Source organism: Scyliorhinus torazame, chromosome 9 (genome assembly GCF_047496885.1).
Source record: "Scyliorhinus torazame isolate Kashiwa2021f chromosome 9, sScyTor2.1, whole genome shotgun sequence".
NCBI lineage: Eukaryota > Metazoa > Chordata > Chondrichthyes > Carcharhiniformes > Scyliorhinidae > Scyliorhinus > Scyliorhinus torazame.
In genome coordinates this window covers 75475905-75490835 of record NC_092715.1, presented here as the reverse complement: position 1 = coordinate 75490835, position 14931 = coordinate 75475905, and the positions used below count along the sequence as shown (strand labels likewise).

The window sequence follows — 14931 nt, the reverse complement described above, 5'->3', positions numbered from 1 at the left end:
TCACGGCACCGAGGTCCCAGGTTCGATCCTGGCTCTGGATCACTGTCCGTGTGGAGTTTGCACAATCTCCCCCATGTTTGCATGGGTTTCGCCCCCACAACCCAAAAAAAGATGTGCAGTGTCGGTGGATTGGCCATGCTAAATGGCCCCTTAATTGGGTACACTAAATTTTTAAAAAAAGGATAAGCTGCACAACAACCTGATAAAAATTGTTGATATGGATTTAACGAAGGAAAATTGAACCCCATCAAACCATCTTGCCTACTAAAAGCAAGATACTGAAATGCTGGAAATATGAAATAAAAACAAAAGCTGGATAGGCTCAGCAGGACTGGCAACATCTGTGGGGAGCGAAACAGAGTGAATGTTTCAAGTCCAAATGACCCTTCTACAGAACTCTGAAGGTTATAGGATAATATTGGTAATAGGATTTTCAAATCTGAAGAGCAGAGTATGCATAAATGTGTACAATAGAAACCCATTTTTTATTGTCCTTTAGTTTTTTTAGCATTTTTCAGCAGCACAAATGTCTGCACTACAAACGACTTTCTATACATTTAAGTTGTTTTGTGACTTTAGGGCAAAATAGTTCCGGGCTATGTTTCCAAGGCCCTTGTCGTAGTGTTTACTATTTACAAGTGAACCTAGATAGAAAATATCAGCAAAGTACTTGATATTGTAACTTGACTAACTCCTATCCTTGTATACTTTCTTGACTCCTATACCGCATTCCATACCTCAAGTTCCCTAGGTTGGAGATCATAGATGAATTATAGTGCCCTTCCTGCTGCCCTAGCTGAAATCAATTAACCTGGCAAACTAGAATTTAAATGTGAGACCTGCTGGCAGGTAGAGTTTAGATCCGAACCTTGTAGCTAATTCACCAGCTGGGAAGAAAAACTTCAACTTTTGCACACCGATTTAGTTCATGGCATACAAATCAGGTTGGTCAAAACCCTAAAGGGTAGAGATGAGATAAATGTTGAATATGTTTAACAAAACAGACTCTGCAAGAGGTAATATATTATAATAGTGACTTTATTACCCTACATTACAGTGACCAAATACTTCAGAAGTATTTCATGACTTATGGATGGATTTGTTTCTTGTCAGGTGTACCGAGGTACAGTGAAAAGTATTTTTCTATGTGCAGCTCAAATAGATCATTTAGTACATGAAAAGAAAATACATAATAGGGCAACACAAGGTACACAATGTAAATACATAGACACCTGGGCAACACGGTGGCACAGTGGGTAGTACTGCTGCTTCACTGCGCCGAGGTCCCAGATTCGATCCCTGCTCTGCGTCACTGTCTGTGTAGAGTATGCACATTCTCCCTGTGTTTGCATGGGTTTCGCTCCCACAATCCAAAGATGTGCAGGGTAGGTGGATTGGCCATGCTAAATTGCCCCTTAATTGGAAAAAAATGAATTGGGTACTCTGAATTTATAAGAAAAAAATTACTAGGCACTGGATTAGTACTGTGCAATCCCCTGAAATTCTAGACAAATGCACGTTCTTTTGGTCTTGGATTTACGAGGAAGTAAAAATACAGCTTCGATTTCTTACCTAGAATGGACTTCCAAAAGGAGCAATGGAGTCTGATTTTATCCACAGATTCAACAGTTAGCTGATCACCTGGTGGGATATTTGATGGAAAAGAAATTATAGGATGTGATATTTCCTAGCCACCTAGAATAAACAGATGGGTCACACTGGCCTTTTCCAGCCTCTTTATGTACCTACAAAGCATAACTCAAGCTTTTTTTTTTGAATTTTAGAGTGCATTGGAAGTTGGAGGAGATAGATCTGTGGCTGCTGATACTAACCACAAAGAAAAACGATCGAAAGAATTGCGACCAGTTGAAGCAAAGCCAACGGTATTAAGTGGATACATTCCTGCAGGGCATATTCCAAAGCCACTTGTGATGGCTGACTACATAGCGTAAGTATATGTTTTTAAGTTAAATTATTTTGTTTGAACAAGGTTTGTAGGTGGGGCTGCCCAGTGTATGTAATAAGTAAAATTGAAATAGGGGTGGTTATTTTTACATATTTGCAAGTTTTTTGAGAGAAAAACTTTTTCCCCCTGAGAGAAGAAATTCCTCCTCATCTCGGTCTTAAATGGGCAACCCCTTCCTCTGAGATTATGCCCTCTGGTCCTAAACTCTCCCACAGAGGAAACATCCTCTCATATTTGCAAATCTGGCTCTGTCAGCATTTATTGCCCATCCCGAATTGCCTGTAAAAGGTAGTTCAGGCTGCCTTCCTGAACTACTGCAATCCATATGGTGTATAAGCACACCCACTGTTAGGGAAGGATTTCAAGGAATGTTTTAAAAAAAAATATATATATTTTATTAAAGTTTTTCGATCAAACAAAAATTTCCCATTTTACAACTTTGTAATAATATATACATTGATCGTTTTTTAAAAATAAATAATATGCTAACTAACGGCAACTGCCAACAACAAATTAAGAAACAACAGAAATAATAACTAAAATAGTAACTTTGTGAAATCAAATATAAATAACTAATATATAAACACACACATAAAACCCCTGAAGAACTGAATGAGCCCCCCGCCCCCCCCCCCTCTTGGGCTGCTGCTGCTGCTGCCTTTTCTATTTTCCCTTATCGCTCTGCGAGATAGTCGAGGAACAGTTGCCACCGCCCGGTGAACCCCTGAGCCGAACCTCTTAATGCATATTTTATCCGCTCCAGTTTTATTTTTTATTTATTTTTTTTTTTTATAAATGTTTTATTGAAAATTTTTTCCCAAACAACAATTTTTCCCCTCTTACAAAGCAAACGCAACAATAACAATACAGAAATTTTAAACAATACACAAGTAACAAAACCCCTTTATCTTTGACCTAAACTAAACCCCCCCTCCCCCCCCCCCCCCCCCCTCCCCCTGGGTTGCTGCTGCTGGTCATCTGTCTTCCCTCTAACGTTCCCCTAGGTAGTCGAGAAATGGCTGCCACCGCCTGGTGAACCCTTGAGCCGATCCTCTCAGGGCAAACTTTATCTGCTCCAGTTTAATGAACCCCGCCATATCATTTACCCAGGCCTCCAGTCCGGGGGGTTTCGCCTCCTTCCACATGAGTAGGATCCTGCGCCGGGCTACTAGGGACGCAAAGGCCACAACGTCGGCCTCTTTCGCCTCCTGCACTCCCGACTCTTCCGCAACTCCAAATAGAGCTAACCCCCAGCCTGGTTTGACCCGGGCCTTCACCACCCGCGAAATCACTCCCGTCACTCCCTTCCAATACCCTTCCAGTGCCGGGCATGCCCAAAACATATGTGCGTGGTTTGCCGGGCTCCCGCCACACCTCCCACATTTGTCCTCCACTCCAAAGAACCTGCTCAATCTTGCTCCCGTTATGTGTGCTCTATGTAGCACCTTAAATTGAATCAGGCTAAGCCTGGCGCATGAGGAAGAGGAATTTACCCTGCTTAGGGCATCAGCCCACATACCCTCCTCTATCTCCTCCCCTAGTTCTTCTTCCCACTTTCCTTTTAGTTCGCCCACCGACTCCTCCCCCTCTTCCCTCATCTCTCGGTAAATCTCTGACACCTTGCCCTCTCCGACCCACACCCCTGAAAGCACCCTGTCCTGTATCCCCTGTGTCGGGAGCAATGGAAATTCCCTCACCTGTTGTCTAGTAAATGCCCTCACCTGCATATATCTCAAGAAATTTCCCCGGGGCAACTTATACTTTTCCTCCAATGCTCCCAAGCTCGCAAAAGTCCCATCTATAAATAAATCTCCCACCCTCCTAATTCCCAACTGGAACCAGCTCTGAAATCCTCCATCCATTCTTCCTGGGGTGAACCTATGGTTGTTCCTGATTGGGGACCCCACCAGGGCTCCCCGCACCCCTCTCTGTCGCCTCCACTGTCCCCAGATATTCAATGTTGCCGCCACCACCGGGTTCGTGGTAAACTTTTTAGGTGAGATCGGTAGCGGCGCCGTCACCAGCGCCTCTAAACTCGTTCCTTTACAGGACTTTCTCTCCAGTCTTTCCCACGCCGCTCCCTCACCCTCCATCATCCATTTACGTATCATTGCCACATTGGCGGCCCAATAGTAATCGCCCAAGTTCGGTAGTGCCAATCCTCCTCTGTCCCTACTACGCTGAAGGAACCCCCTCCTTACTCTCGGAACTTTCCCTGCCCACACGAAGCTCGTGATGCTCCTGTCTATTTTATTAAAAAAGGTCTTAGTGATTAGTATAGGGAGACATTGAAATACAAATAAGAACCTCGGGAGGACCATCATCTTAATTGCTTGCACCCTGCCCGCCAGTGATAGAGGCTGCATGTCCCACCTCTTGAAGTCCTCCTCCATTTGTTCTACCAACCGTGTCAGATTAAGTCTGTGCAAGGTTCCCCAGCTCCTAGCGATCTGAATCCCCAGGTATCGGAAGTTTCTTTCCACTTTCCTTAGAGGCAAGCCTTCTATCTCTCTACTCTGGTCCCCTGGATGTATCACAAATAATTCACTCTTCCCCATGTTTAGCCTATACCCCGAGAAATCCCCGAACCCCCTCAAAATTCGCATAACCTCTATCATTCCCCCCGCTGGGTCCGACACGTATAACAATAGGTCATCCGCATATAACGAGACTCGGTGTTCTTCTCCCCCTCTAATCACCCCTCTCCATTTCCTGGAGTCTCTCAACGCCATGGCCAGAGGTTCAATTGCCAACGCGAACAACAATGGAGACAGCGGGCATCCCTGTCTTGTTCCCCTATATAGTCGGAAATACTCCGATCTATGTCGACCTGTAACTACGCTTGCCGTTGGAGCCCCATAAAGAAGTCTAACCCAGCTAATAAACCCGTTCCCAAACCCAAACCTCCTTAACACTTCCCATAAATACTCCCACTCCACCCTATCAAATGCCTTCTCTGCGTCCATTGCCGCCACTATCTCTGCCTCCCCCTCCACTGGGGGCATCATTATCACCCCTAATAGTCGTCGCACGTTAACATTCAGTTGTCTCCCTTTTACGAACCCTGTCTGGTCTTCGTGCACCACCCCCGGGACACAGTCCTCTATCCTCGATGCCAGTACCTTTGCCAACAATTTGGCGTCCACGTTCAACAATGAAATGGGTCTATAGGACCCGCACTGCAACGGATCTTTATCCCTCTTCAAAATTAACGATATCGTCGCCTCCGACATCGTCGGGGGTAGAGTCCCCCCTTTCCTGGCCTCATTGAACGTCCTCACCATCAACGGGGCCAACAAGTCCACATATTTTCTGTAATACTCCACCGGGAACCCGTCTGGTCCTGGGGCCTTCCCTGCTTGCATGCTTCCCAGTCCCTTAATAACCTCGTCCACCCCAATCGGTGCCCCCAGGCCTACCACCCCCCGCTCCTCCACTTTCGGGAACCTCAATTGGTCCAGGAACTGCCGCATCCCCTCCTCTCCCTCTGGGGGTTGAGACCTATACAGTTCCTCATAGAAGGTCTTGAACACCTCATTTATCTTTCCTGCCCTTCGCACCGTGTCTCCCCTTTCGTCTCTAATTCCTCCTATTTCCCTCGCTGCTGCCCTCTTTCGCAATTGATGAGCCAACAGGCGACTCGCCTTTTCCCCATATTCATACCTCCTCCCCTGTGCCTTCCTCCACAGTACCTCCGCCTTTCTGGTGGTCAGAAGGTCAAATTCCGTCTGGAGTCGTCTCCTCTCCCTGTACAATTCCTCCTCCGGGGTCTCTGCAAATTCCCTATCCACCCTTAAAATCTCCCCCAGTAATCTTTCCCTTTCCTTGGCCTCTGTTTTCCTTTTGTGGGCCCCAATGGAGATCAGCTCTCCTCTGACCACCGCTTTTAGTGCTTCCCATACCACTCCCACAGGGACCTCGCCGTCGTCATTGACCTCCAGGTATCTCTCAATACACCCCCGCACTCTTGCACACACTCCCTCATCCGCCATCAGTCCCACATCTAATCGCCAGAGTGTTCTCTGCTCCCTTTCCTCTCCTAATTCCAGGTCCACCCAATGTGGGGCATGATCCGAAACCGCTATGGCTGAGTACTCAGCTTCTTCCACCCTAGAGATCAACGACCTTCCCAAAACAAAAAAATCTATCCGGGAGTACACTTTATGGACATGGGAGAAGAAGGAATACTCCCTAGCCCTAGGTCTAAGAAATCGCCATGGATCCACTCCTCCCATTTGGTCCATAAACCCCTTAAGTACCTTGGCCGCTGCCGGCCTTCTTCCGGTCCTTGAGCTGGATCTATCTAGCCCCGGGTCCAGCACCGTATTAAAGTCCCCTCCTAAAATCAAGTTTCCTACCTCCAGGTCCGGTATACGCCCCAGCATCCGTCTCATAAATCCCGCATCGTCCCAGTTTGGGGCATACACGTTAACCAACACGACCTCCATTCCCTCCAGCCTGCCACTCACCATTACATATCTACCTCCGCTATCTGCTACGATGTTCTTTGCTTCAAATGCGACCTGTTTCCCCACCAAAATGGCCACCCCTCTATTCTTTGCGTCCAGTCCTGAGTGGAACACCTGTCCCACCCATCCTTTCCTTAGCCTAACTTGGTCCGCCACCTTTAGGTGCGTCTCTTGGAGCATAACCACGTCTGCCCTTAGTCCTTTCAAATGCGCGAGCACTCGGGCCCTTTTTATCGGTCCGTTCAGGCCTCTCACGTTCCACGTGATCAGCCTCACTAGGGGGCTACCTGCCCCCCTCCCGTGTCGACTAGCCATTACCTTCTCTAGGCCAGTCCCATATCCCGCCTCCGCGCTCCCGCTCGCTCCCCCAGCGTCGCACACCATCCCCGCCCACCCACTCTTTAGCCATTTCCTTTTGGATTTCCGCAGCAGCAACCCAGTTGTCCCCCCCCTTCTCCCTCCCTCCTCCCCTCCCCGCTAGATCTCTTTCTAGCTTGATTGCTCCCCCCATATTACTTCCGTAAGTCAGCTGACTTCAACTGACCCCGGCTACTCCTGCTCACTCCTCGACCCCCCCCATGTGGGGAACTCCCATCCGCCTTGCGCCTGTCTTCCCGCCTTATTCTTTCTGGTGCGGGAACATCCCTTTACCTGACCCGCCTCTTATGGCGCAGCTCCCTTTCCCCTCCCCCTCCCCTTCCCCATTCTCCAACTATGTCCCGTCTTTCCCCCCTCACCGGCGCCCACATTTCCCCAATGTCTCCCCCCTTCCCTGTTTACTTCTCAATTAACTTCCACCGTAACATTAACAATAACATTTCCTGCAGCATCAGTCCCTCAGTTCCGATCCAATTTCTCTTCTTTGATGAAGGTCCATGCTTCCTCCGCCGTCTCGAAATAATGGTGTCTCTCCTGATACGTGACCCATAGTCTTGCCGGCTGCAGCATCCCGAACTTCACCTTCCTTTTATGCAACACCTCTTTGGCTCGGTTGAAGCTCGCCCTCCTTCTCGCCACCTCCGCACTCCAATCCTGGTATACCCGTACCACTGCATTCTCCCATCTGCTACTCCGCACCTTTTTAGCCCATCTCAGGACCTCCTCTCTATCCTTAAGGCGGTAAAATCGCACGATTATCGCCCTGGGTGGTTCTCCCGCTTTTGGTCTTCTCGCCGGAATCCGATTTGCCCACTCCACCTCCAAGGGGCCCGTAGGGGCCTCAGCACCCATCAGTGAGCTCAGCATCGTACTTGCGTACGCTCCACAGTCCACTCCTTCCACACCCTCAGGGAGACCCAGTATCCGAAGGTTCTTCCTTCGCGCTCCATTTTCTAGGGCTTCGATCCTTTCAGTACACTTTTTATGAAGTGCCTCGTGCGTCTGTGTCTTAACCGCCAGGCCCAGGATCTCGTCCTCAATATCTGTCACCTTCTGCTCCACCACACGGAGCTCTGTCTCCTGGGTCTTTAATGTCTCCTTGAGCCCCTCAATTGCCTGTAGCAACGGGGTCAGCACCTCCCTCTTCAGCAGCTCCACGCACCGTCTCACAATTTCATGCTCAGGCCCCCATGTCGCCTGCGCTTTCTCCGCCGCCATCTTGTACTTCTCTCTTTCTGACCCTTTGGTCGACGATTCCTCGCGCTGCAGCCGCCGCCGCCGGTTTTTTCCTCCTTCGTTTGGGGGGGACTCCCTTCTCACACGCCCCACACCGGGTTGCGTCGTCGAAAAATTCCCCGTTGAGGCTCTTAAAAGAGCCCGAAGGTCCGTCGGAGCTGGAGCCGCCGAAGCGTGCGGCTAGCTAGGCATCACCGCAACCGGAAGTCCCTTCAGTGGCCTTGATGAGGTCTTTTCACAGTTGTTCCCTCTGCTGCTAGAATTCACCTTTGATACAGGCCCTCAGGTCAGCTTGCAGCTTTAAGCTTGCCCTTCCCCCGCCTGCATGCTGGAAGAGGCCCTGTTTATCCTGTAGTTGCAGCCAAATCTTTCACTGTTTCTGCGTGTGTCTGGCAACCAAGAGACATACCCTTCCTGGGGGACACTGTCGGGGGAATATTGCCGCCTTCTTCCCACACCGGGAAATGTCAAACAAATGCCGTGGGGGCCCTGTAAAAGAGCCCAAAAGTCCGTTCCAAGCAGGAGCTGCCGAATATGCGACCTAGCTCTGCATAGCCGCACCCGGCCGCTCCAGTTTTATAAACCCTGCCATGTCGTTGATCCAGGCCTCCACACCCGGGGGCTTAGCTTCTTTCCACATAAGTAGAATCCTTCGCCGGGCTACTAGGGACGCAAAGGCCAACACGTCGGCCTCTCTCGCCTCCTGCACTTCCGGCTCATCTGCAACCCCAAATATAGCCAACCCCCAGCTTGGTTTGACCCGGACCCCCACCACCTTCGAGATCACTTTTGCCACACCCACCCAGACCCCATGCAATACCGGACATGACCAAAACATGTGGGTGTGGTTCGCCGGGCTGCCCGTGCATCTCCCACACCTATCCTCCACTCCAAAAAATCTACTCAGCCTTGCTCCCGTCATATGCGCCCTGTGTAGAACCTTTAATTGTATCAGGCTGAGCCTGGCACACGAGGATGAAGAGTTTACCCTACTTAGGGCATCTGCCCACAGCCCCCCCTCAATCTCTTCCCCCAGCTCCTCCTCCCATTTTCCCTTCAGCTCCTCTACCATCGTCTCCCCCTCGTCTCTCATTTCCCTATATATATCTGACACCCTACCATCACCCACCCATGCCCCCGAAATCACTCTGTCCTGGATCTCTTGCGCCGGGAGCTGTGGAAATTCCCTCACCTGTTGCCTCACACATGCCCTCACTTGCATATAGCGAAATGCATTCCCAGGTGGCAACCCATATTTTTCTGTCAGTGCTCCCAGACTCGCGAACGTCCCGTCTAAGAACAAGTCCTTCAATTTCGCAATTCCTGCTCGCTGCCAAGATTTAAATCCCCCATCTATCCTTCCCGGGACAAACCTATGGTTGTTCCTTATCGGGGACCACACTGAGGCACCCGTCACTCCCTTATGTCGTCTCCACTGCCCCCAAATTTTCAGAGTTGCCACCACCACTGGGTTTGTGGTGTATTTTTTCGGGGAGTACGGTAACGGTGCCATCGCCAGTGCTTTTCAGCTAGTTCCCCCACAGGACGCCATCGCCAGTTTTTTCCACGCCGCTCCTTCCCCTTCCCTCATCCACTTACATATCATTGACACGTTGGCGGCCCAATAATAATCACTTAGACTCGGCAGTGCCAGTCCCCCTCTGTCCCTACTGCGCTGCAGGAACCCCCTCTTTACTCTTGGGGTCTTTCCAGCCCACACAAAGCTCATAATACTCTTGTCCACCTTCTTAAAAAAGGCCTTTGTAATCAGTGCAGGGAGGCACTGGAACACAAAAAGAAACCTCGGAAGGACCACCATTTTAACCGCCTGCACCCTGCCCGCCAATGACAGGGGCGCCATGTCCCACCTCCTAAAGTCCTCTTCCATCTGCTCTACCAGTCGTGCCAAGTTAAGCTTATGCAAGGTTCCCCAGTTCCTGGCCATCTGGATCCCTAAATACCAGAAATCTTTTCTTACCCTCCTCAACGGTAAATTGTCTATTCCCCTGCCCTGTTCCCCGGGGTGCATCACAAACAGTTCACTCTTCCCCATATTCAATTTATATCATAAATTCTCCAAACTCCCTGAGTGTCTGCATTATCTCAGGAATCCCCTCCACTGGGTCCGCGACATACAACAACAAATCATCCGCGTATAATGACACCCGATGCTCTTCTCCTCCTCTAAGTACCCCCCTCCACTTCCTAGAGCCCCTCAGCGCTATGGCCAATGGCTCAATTGCCAACGCAAACCGTAACGGGGACAGGGGACTTGTACCCCTATATAGTCGGAAGTGGTCAGATCGTTGCCTATTTGTAATCACACTTGCCATCGGGGCCCTGGACAGAAGCTGAACCCATCTAATGAACCCCTCTCCAAATCCAAATCTCCTCTGTACTTCCCACAGGTAGTCCCACTCCACTCTATCAAATGCTATCTCTGCATCCATCGCCACCACTATCTCCACCTCCCCCTCCGGCGGGGGCATCATCATCACCCTCAACAGCCTCCGTTTATTAGCATTCAATTGCCTCCCTTTAACAAACCCCGTCTGATCATCATGCACCACCCGAGGGACACAGTCCTCTATCCTCGTCGCCATCACCCTGGCCAAAAGCTTGGCATCTACGTTCAAGAGGGAAATGGGCCTGTATGACCCGCACTGCAGCGGGTCTTTGTCTCTTTTCAGGATCAGCGATATCGTCGCCTCCGACATCGTCGGGGGTAGTGTCCCCCTTTCCCTAGCCTCATTAAAGGTTCTCGTCAGAACTGGGGCCAGCAGGTCCACATATTTCCTATAGAACTCCACCGGGAACCCATCCGGTCCCGGGGCCTTCCCTGCCTGCATGTTCCCAATTCCTTTTACCACCTCCACCTCAATCTGCGCTCCCAGTCCTGTCATCTCCTGTTCCTCAACCTTCGGGAACTCCAGCTGGTCTAGGAAATGCATCATTCCCTCTTTCCCTTCCGGGGGTTGAGCCTTATATAGCCTCTCGTAAAATACCTTAAACACCCCGTTCACCCTCTCCGCACCCCGTTCCATCTTTCCCTCCTCGTCTCTAACCCCTCCGATCTCTCTCGCCGCCCCCCTCTTCCTAAGTTGTTGGGCCAGCAGCCGGCTCGCCTTCTCTCCATATTCATACTGCACTCCCTGTGCCTTCCTCCATTGTGCCTCCGCCTTACCCGTGGTCAACAAGTCAAAGTCCGTGTGCAATCTCCGTCTTTCCCTGTATAGCCCTTCATCTGGAGTCTCCGCATATTGCCTATCCACCCTCAAAATCTCCCCCAACAATCTCTCCCTTTCTTTACCCTCTTGTTTCCCCTTATGGGCCCTTATGGAGATCAGCTCCCCTCTAACCACTGCATTCAGCGCCTCCCAGACCACTCCCACCTGAACCTCTCAGTCATCATTGATCTCTAGGTACCTTTCAATACATCCCCTCACCCTTACACATACCCCCTCGTCCGCCAACAGTCCCATATCTAACCTCCAGAGTAGGCGCTGCTCCTTTTCCTCTCCTACTTCCAGATCTACCCAATGTGGGGCATGATCTGAAATGGCTATAGCCGAATACTCCGTTCCTGCCACCTTTGGGATCAGCGCCCTTCCTAGGACAAAGAAGTCTATCCGGGAGTACACTTTGTGGACATGGGAGAAGAAGGAAAACTCTTTACTCCTTGGTCTAGTAAATCTCCAGGGATCCACTCCTCCCATCTGCTCCATAAAGCCCTTAAGCACCTTGGCCGCTGCCAGCCTCCTCCCGGTCCTAGATCTGGATTGGTCCAGCACCGTGTTGAAGTCCCCCGTTTCCCCCCCCCCCCCCCCCCCCCCATTACCAACTTTCCCATCTCCAGGTCCGGGATGCGCCCCAACATACGCTTCATAAAGTTTGCATCATCCCAGTTCGGGGCATATACGTTCACCAGCACCACCGCCTCACCTTGCAATCTGCCACTCACCATCACGTATCTACCCCCACTGTCCACCACTGTGGTCTTCGCCTCAAACAATACCCGTTTCCCCACCAGTATTGCCACCCCTCTATTTTTCGCATCCAAGCCTGAGTGGAATACCTGTCCCACCCATCCTTTTCTTAATCTGACCTGATCCGCCAGTTTCAGGTGCGTCTCCTGAAGCATGACCACGTCTGCCTTTAGCTTCTTTAGGTGCGCAAATACCCTTGCCCTCTTAATCGGCCCATTCAACCCTCTCACGTTCCATGTGATCAACCGGGTTGGGGGGCTCTTTACCCCCCCCCTCATCGACTAGCCATCCCCTTTTTTAGACCAGCTCCTCACCCGGTTCCCACGCACCCGCTTATCCCCCGGACGGTGCCCTCCCGTCCTGACCATCCCATCCCGTAACAACTCCCTCTTCCCCTTAGCAGCAGCAACCCAGTTAACCCCCCCCCGCTAGATCCTTCTCTAGCTTAGTTGCTCCACCCATATTGCTTCCGGAAGTCAGCAAACTCTGGCTGACCTCGGCTTCCCCCGTTTATCCTTAGCCTCCCATTATGTGAGGCTCCCTCCTTCCTGCGCCCCCTTTTCCCGCCACACTTTCCGTAGCGTGGGAACAAAGCCCGCGCTTCCCTCTCGGCCCCGCCCCTGATGGCGCAGCTCCCTCTCTCCTTCCCCCTCCCCTTCTCCACCGGCGCCCACATTTCTTCGTGTCCCCCCCCCCTTCGAGGAGAAAGAAAATTTTCCCCCATCTGATTCGCAGACCCTTGCCACCACCTCACTACTTCATTTCAAACACACTTTCTCAAATCTAGTCCAACTTCTCCTCTTCAATAAATGTCCACGCCTCCTCTGCCGTCTCGAAGTAGTGGTGTTTACCCTGGTGTGTAACTTACAGTCTTGCCGGCTGCAACATTCCGAATTTCACTTTCCTCTTGTGGAGCACCGCCTTGGCCCGATTGAAACTCTCCCTTCTTCTCGCCACCTCCGCACTCCAATCCTGATACACGCAGATCACCGCGTTCTCCCACCTGCTGCTCAGTGTCTTTTTCGCCCATCTCAGGACCATCTCCCTGTCCTTGTAGCGGTGGAACCTCACCACTATTGCTCGAGGTATTTCTCCTGCCTTTGGTCTTCTCACGAGGACTCGATACGCTCCCTCCACTTCCAGGGGGCCCGTCGGGGCCTCAGCTCCCATTTAAGGTATGGAGCATAGTGCTCACATACGCCCCAACGTCCGCTCCCTCTGCCCCTTCGGGAAGCCCCAAGATTCTTAAGTTCTTCCTCCTCGAGCTATTTTCCAAGGCTTCCAGTCTCTCCATACACCTCTTATGTAGTGCCTCGTGCGTCTCCGTCTTCACCACCAAGCCCTGTATCTCGTCCTCATTTTCGGCAGCTTTTGCCTTCACTCCACGGAGCTCCATCTCTTGGGTCTTCTGCCCCTCCTTTAACCCCTCAATCGCCTGCAGCATCGGCGCCAACACCTCCTTCTTGGGCTCCTCCGCACATCGCCGGAGGAACTCCTGCTGTTCCAGGCCCTATACCAACTGGCCTCCCTCTGCCGCCATCTTGCTTCTCACTTCCCTTCTTTGCCGCTGCTCCAGAGGATCCTCCGCAATCTGGCCGCTATTATCTCTTCTATCCGTTCACATCCGGGGGGACTCCCTTCTATGTCGCCTCACAGTGGGTTTAGCCTTCGAAAATTGCCGTTGGGGCTCCCGTTAAGAGCCCAAAAGTCCGTTAAAACGGGAGGTGCCGAAACGTGCGTCTTAGCTGGTCATCGCCGCACCCGGAAGTTCGATTTCAAGGAATGTTTGACCAGCAAAAGAGAAGGAAGGGTGATGTTGTTCCAAGTCAGGATGGTGTGTGGCTTGGAGGGGAACCTGCAGGTGGTGGGGTTCCCATGCATCTAATGCCCTTTTCTGTCTTTTTTAATTTGGAGTACCCAATTATTTTTTTTTTCCAATTAAGGGGCAATTTAGCGTGGCCAATCCACCTCATTAAAAATAATAAATAATAAAAAGATATGGCCAATCCACCTTCCCTGCACATCTTTGGATTGTGGGGGTGAGACCCACGCAGACACTGGGAGAATGTGCAAACTCCACATGGACAATGACCTGGGGCCGGGATCGAACCTGGGCCCTTGGCACCATGAGACAGCAATGCTAACCAATGCACTACCTTGCTGCCCTTAATTCCCTTTCTGATTAAAAGTCTGTTCCTCTTGGTTTTGAACACAATTACCAACCTAGCCTCCACAGCTCTCTAGTAGAGAATTCCACAGTTTGAAAATGAAAATCACTTATTGTCACAAGTAGTCTTCAAATGAAGTTACTGTGAAAAGCCCCTCGTCGCCACCTTCCGGCGCCTGTTCGGGGAGGCTGGTACGGGAATAGAACCGTGCTGCTGGCCTGCCTTGGTCTGTTTTAAAAGCCAGCTATTTAGCCCTGTGCTAAACCAGCCCCTTACAGCCCCTAAATTTACAGTTTAGGTCACTGTCCATGTGGAGTTTGCACATTCTCTAGGTTTCACCCCCACAACACAAAGATGTGCAGGGTGGGTGGATTGGCCACGCTAAATTGCCCCTTAATTGGAAACAAAATAATTGGGTACTCTAAATTCATATTTTTTTTAAAAAGGATTCCACCGATTCACTACCCCTGAAAGAAGAATTCCTCCTCATCTCTGTCTTAAATAGGCAACCCCTTCCCCTGAGATTATGCCCTCTGGTCCTAAACTCTCCCACAGAGGAAACATCCTCTCAGCATCTACCCTGTCGAGCCCCCTGAAATATGTCTCAATAAGGTCGCCTCTCATTCTTCTAAACTCCAATTTGTACAGGCCTTTAACACCTCCTAGGAAAATGCCTCCATACTTGGGATCATCCGAATTAACCTCCTCTGGACTGCCTCCAATGCTAG

General features: G+C 50.6%; 1 protein-coding gene across 3 annotated transcripts in view; it reads left to right on the top strand.

Moving 5' to 3' along the window:
- The window catches only part of marveld2b (MARVEL domain containing 2b), a 91371-nt gene that overhangs the window by 40462 nt on the left and 35978 nt on the right, over window positions 1-14931 (top strand). For all 3 annotated transcript variants that reach the window (XM_072516161.1, XM_072516160.1, XM_072516159.1), the window contains one exon: window positions 1785-1948. In XM_072516161.1, the coding sequence (XP_072372262.1) occupies window positions 1785-1948 (164 nt within the window). The remainder of the gene's footprint in view (window positions 1-1784; window positions 1949-14931) is intronic.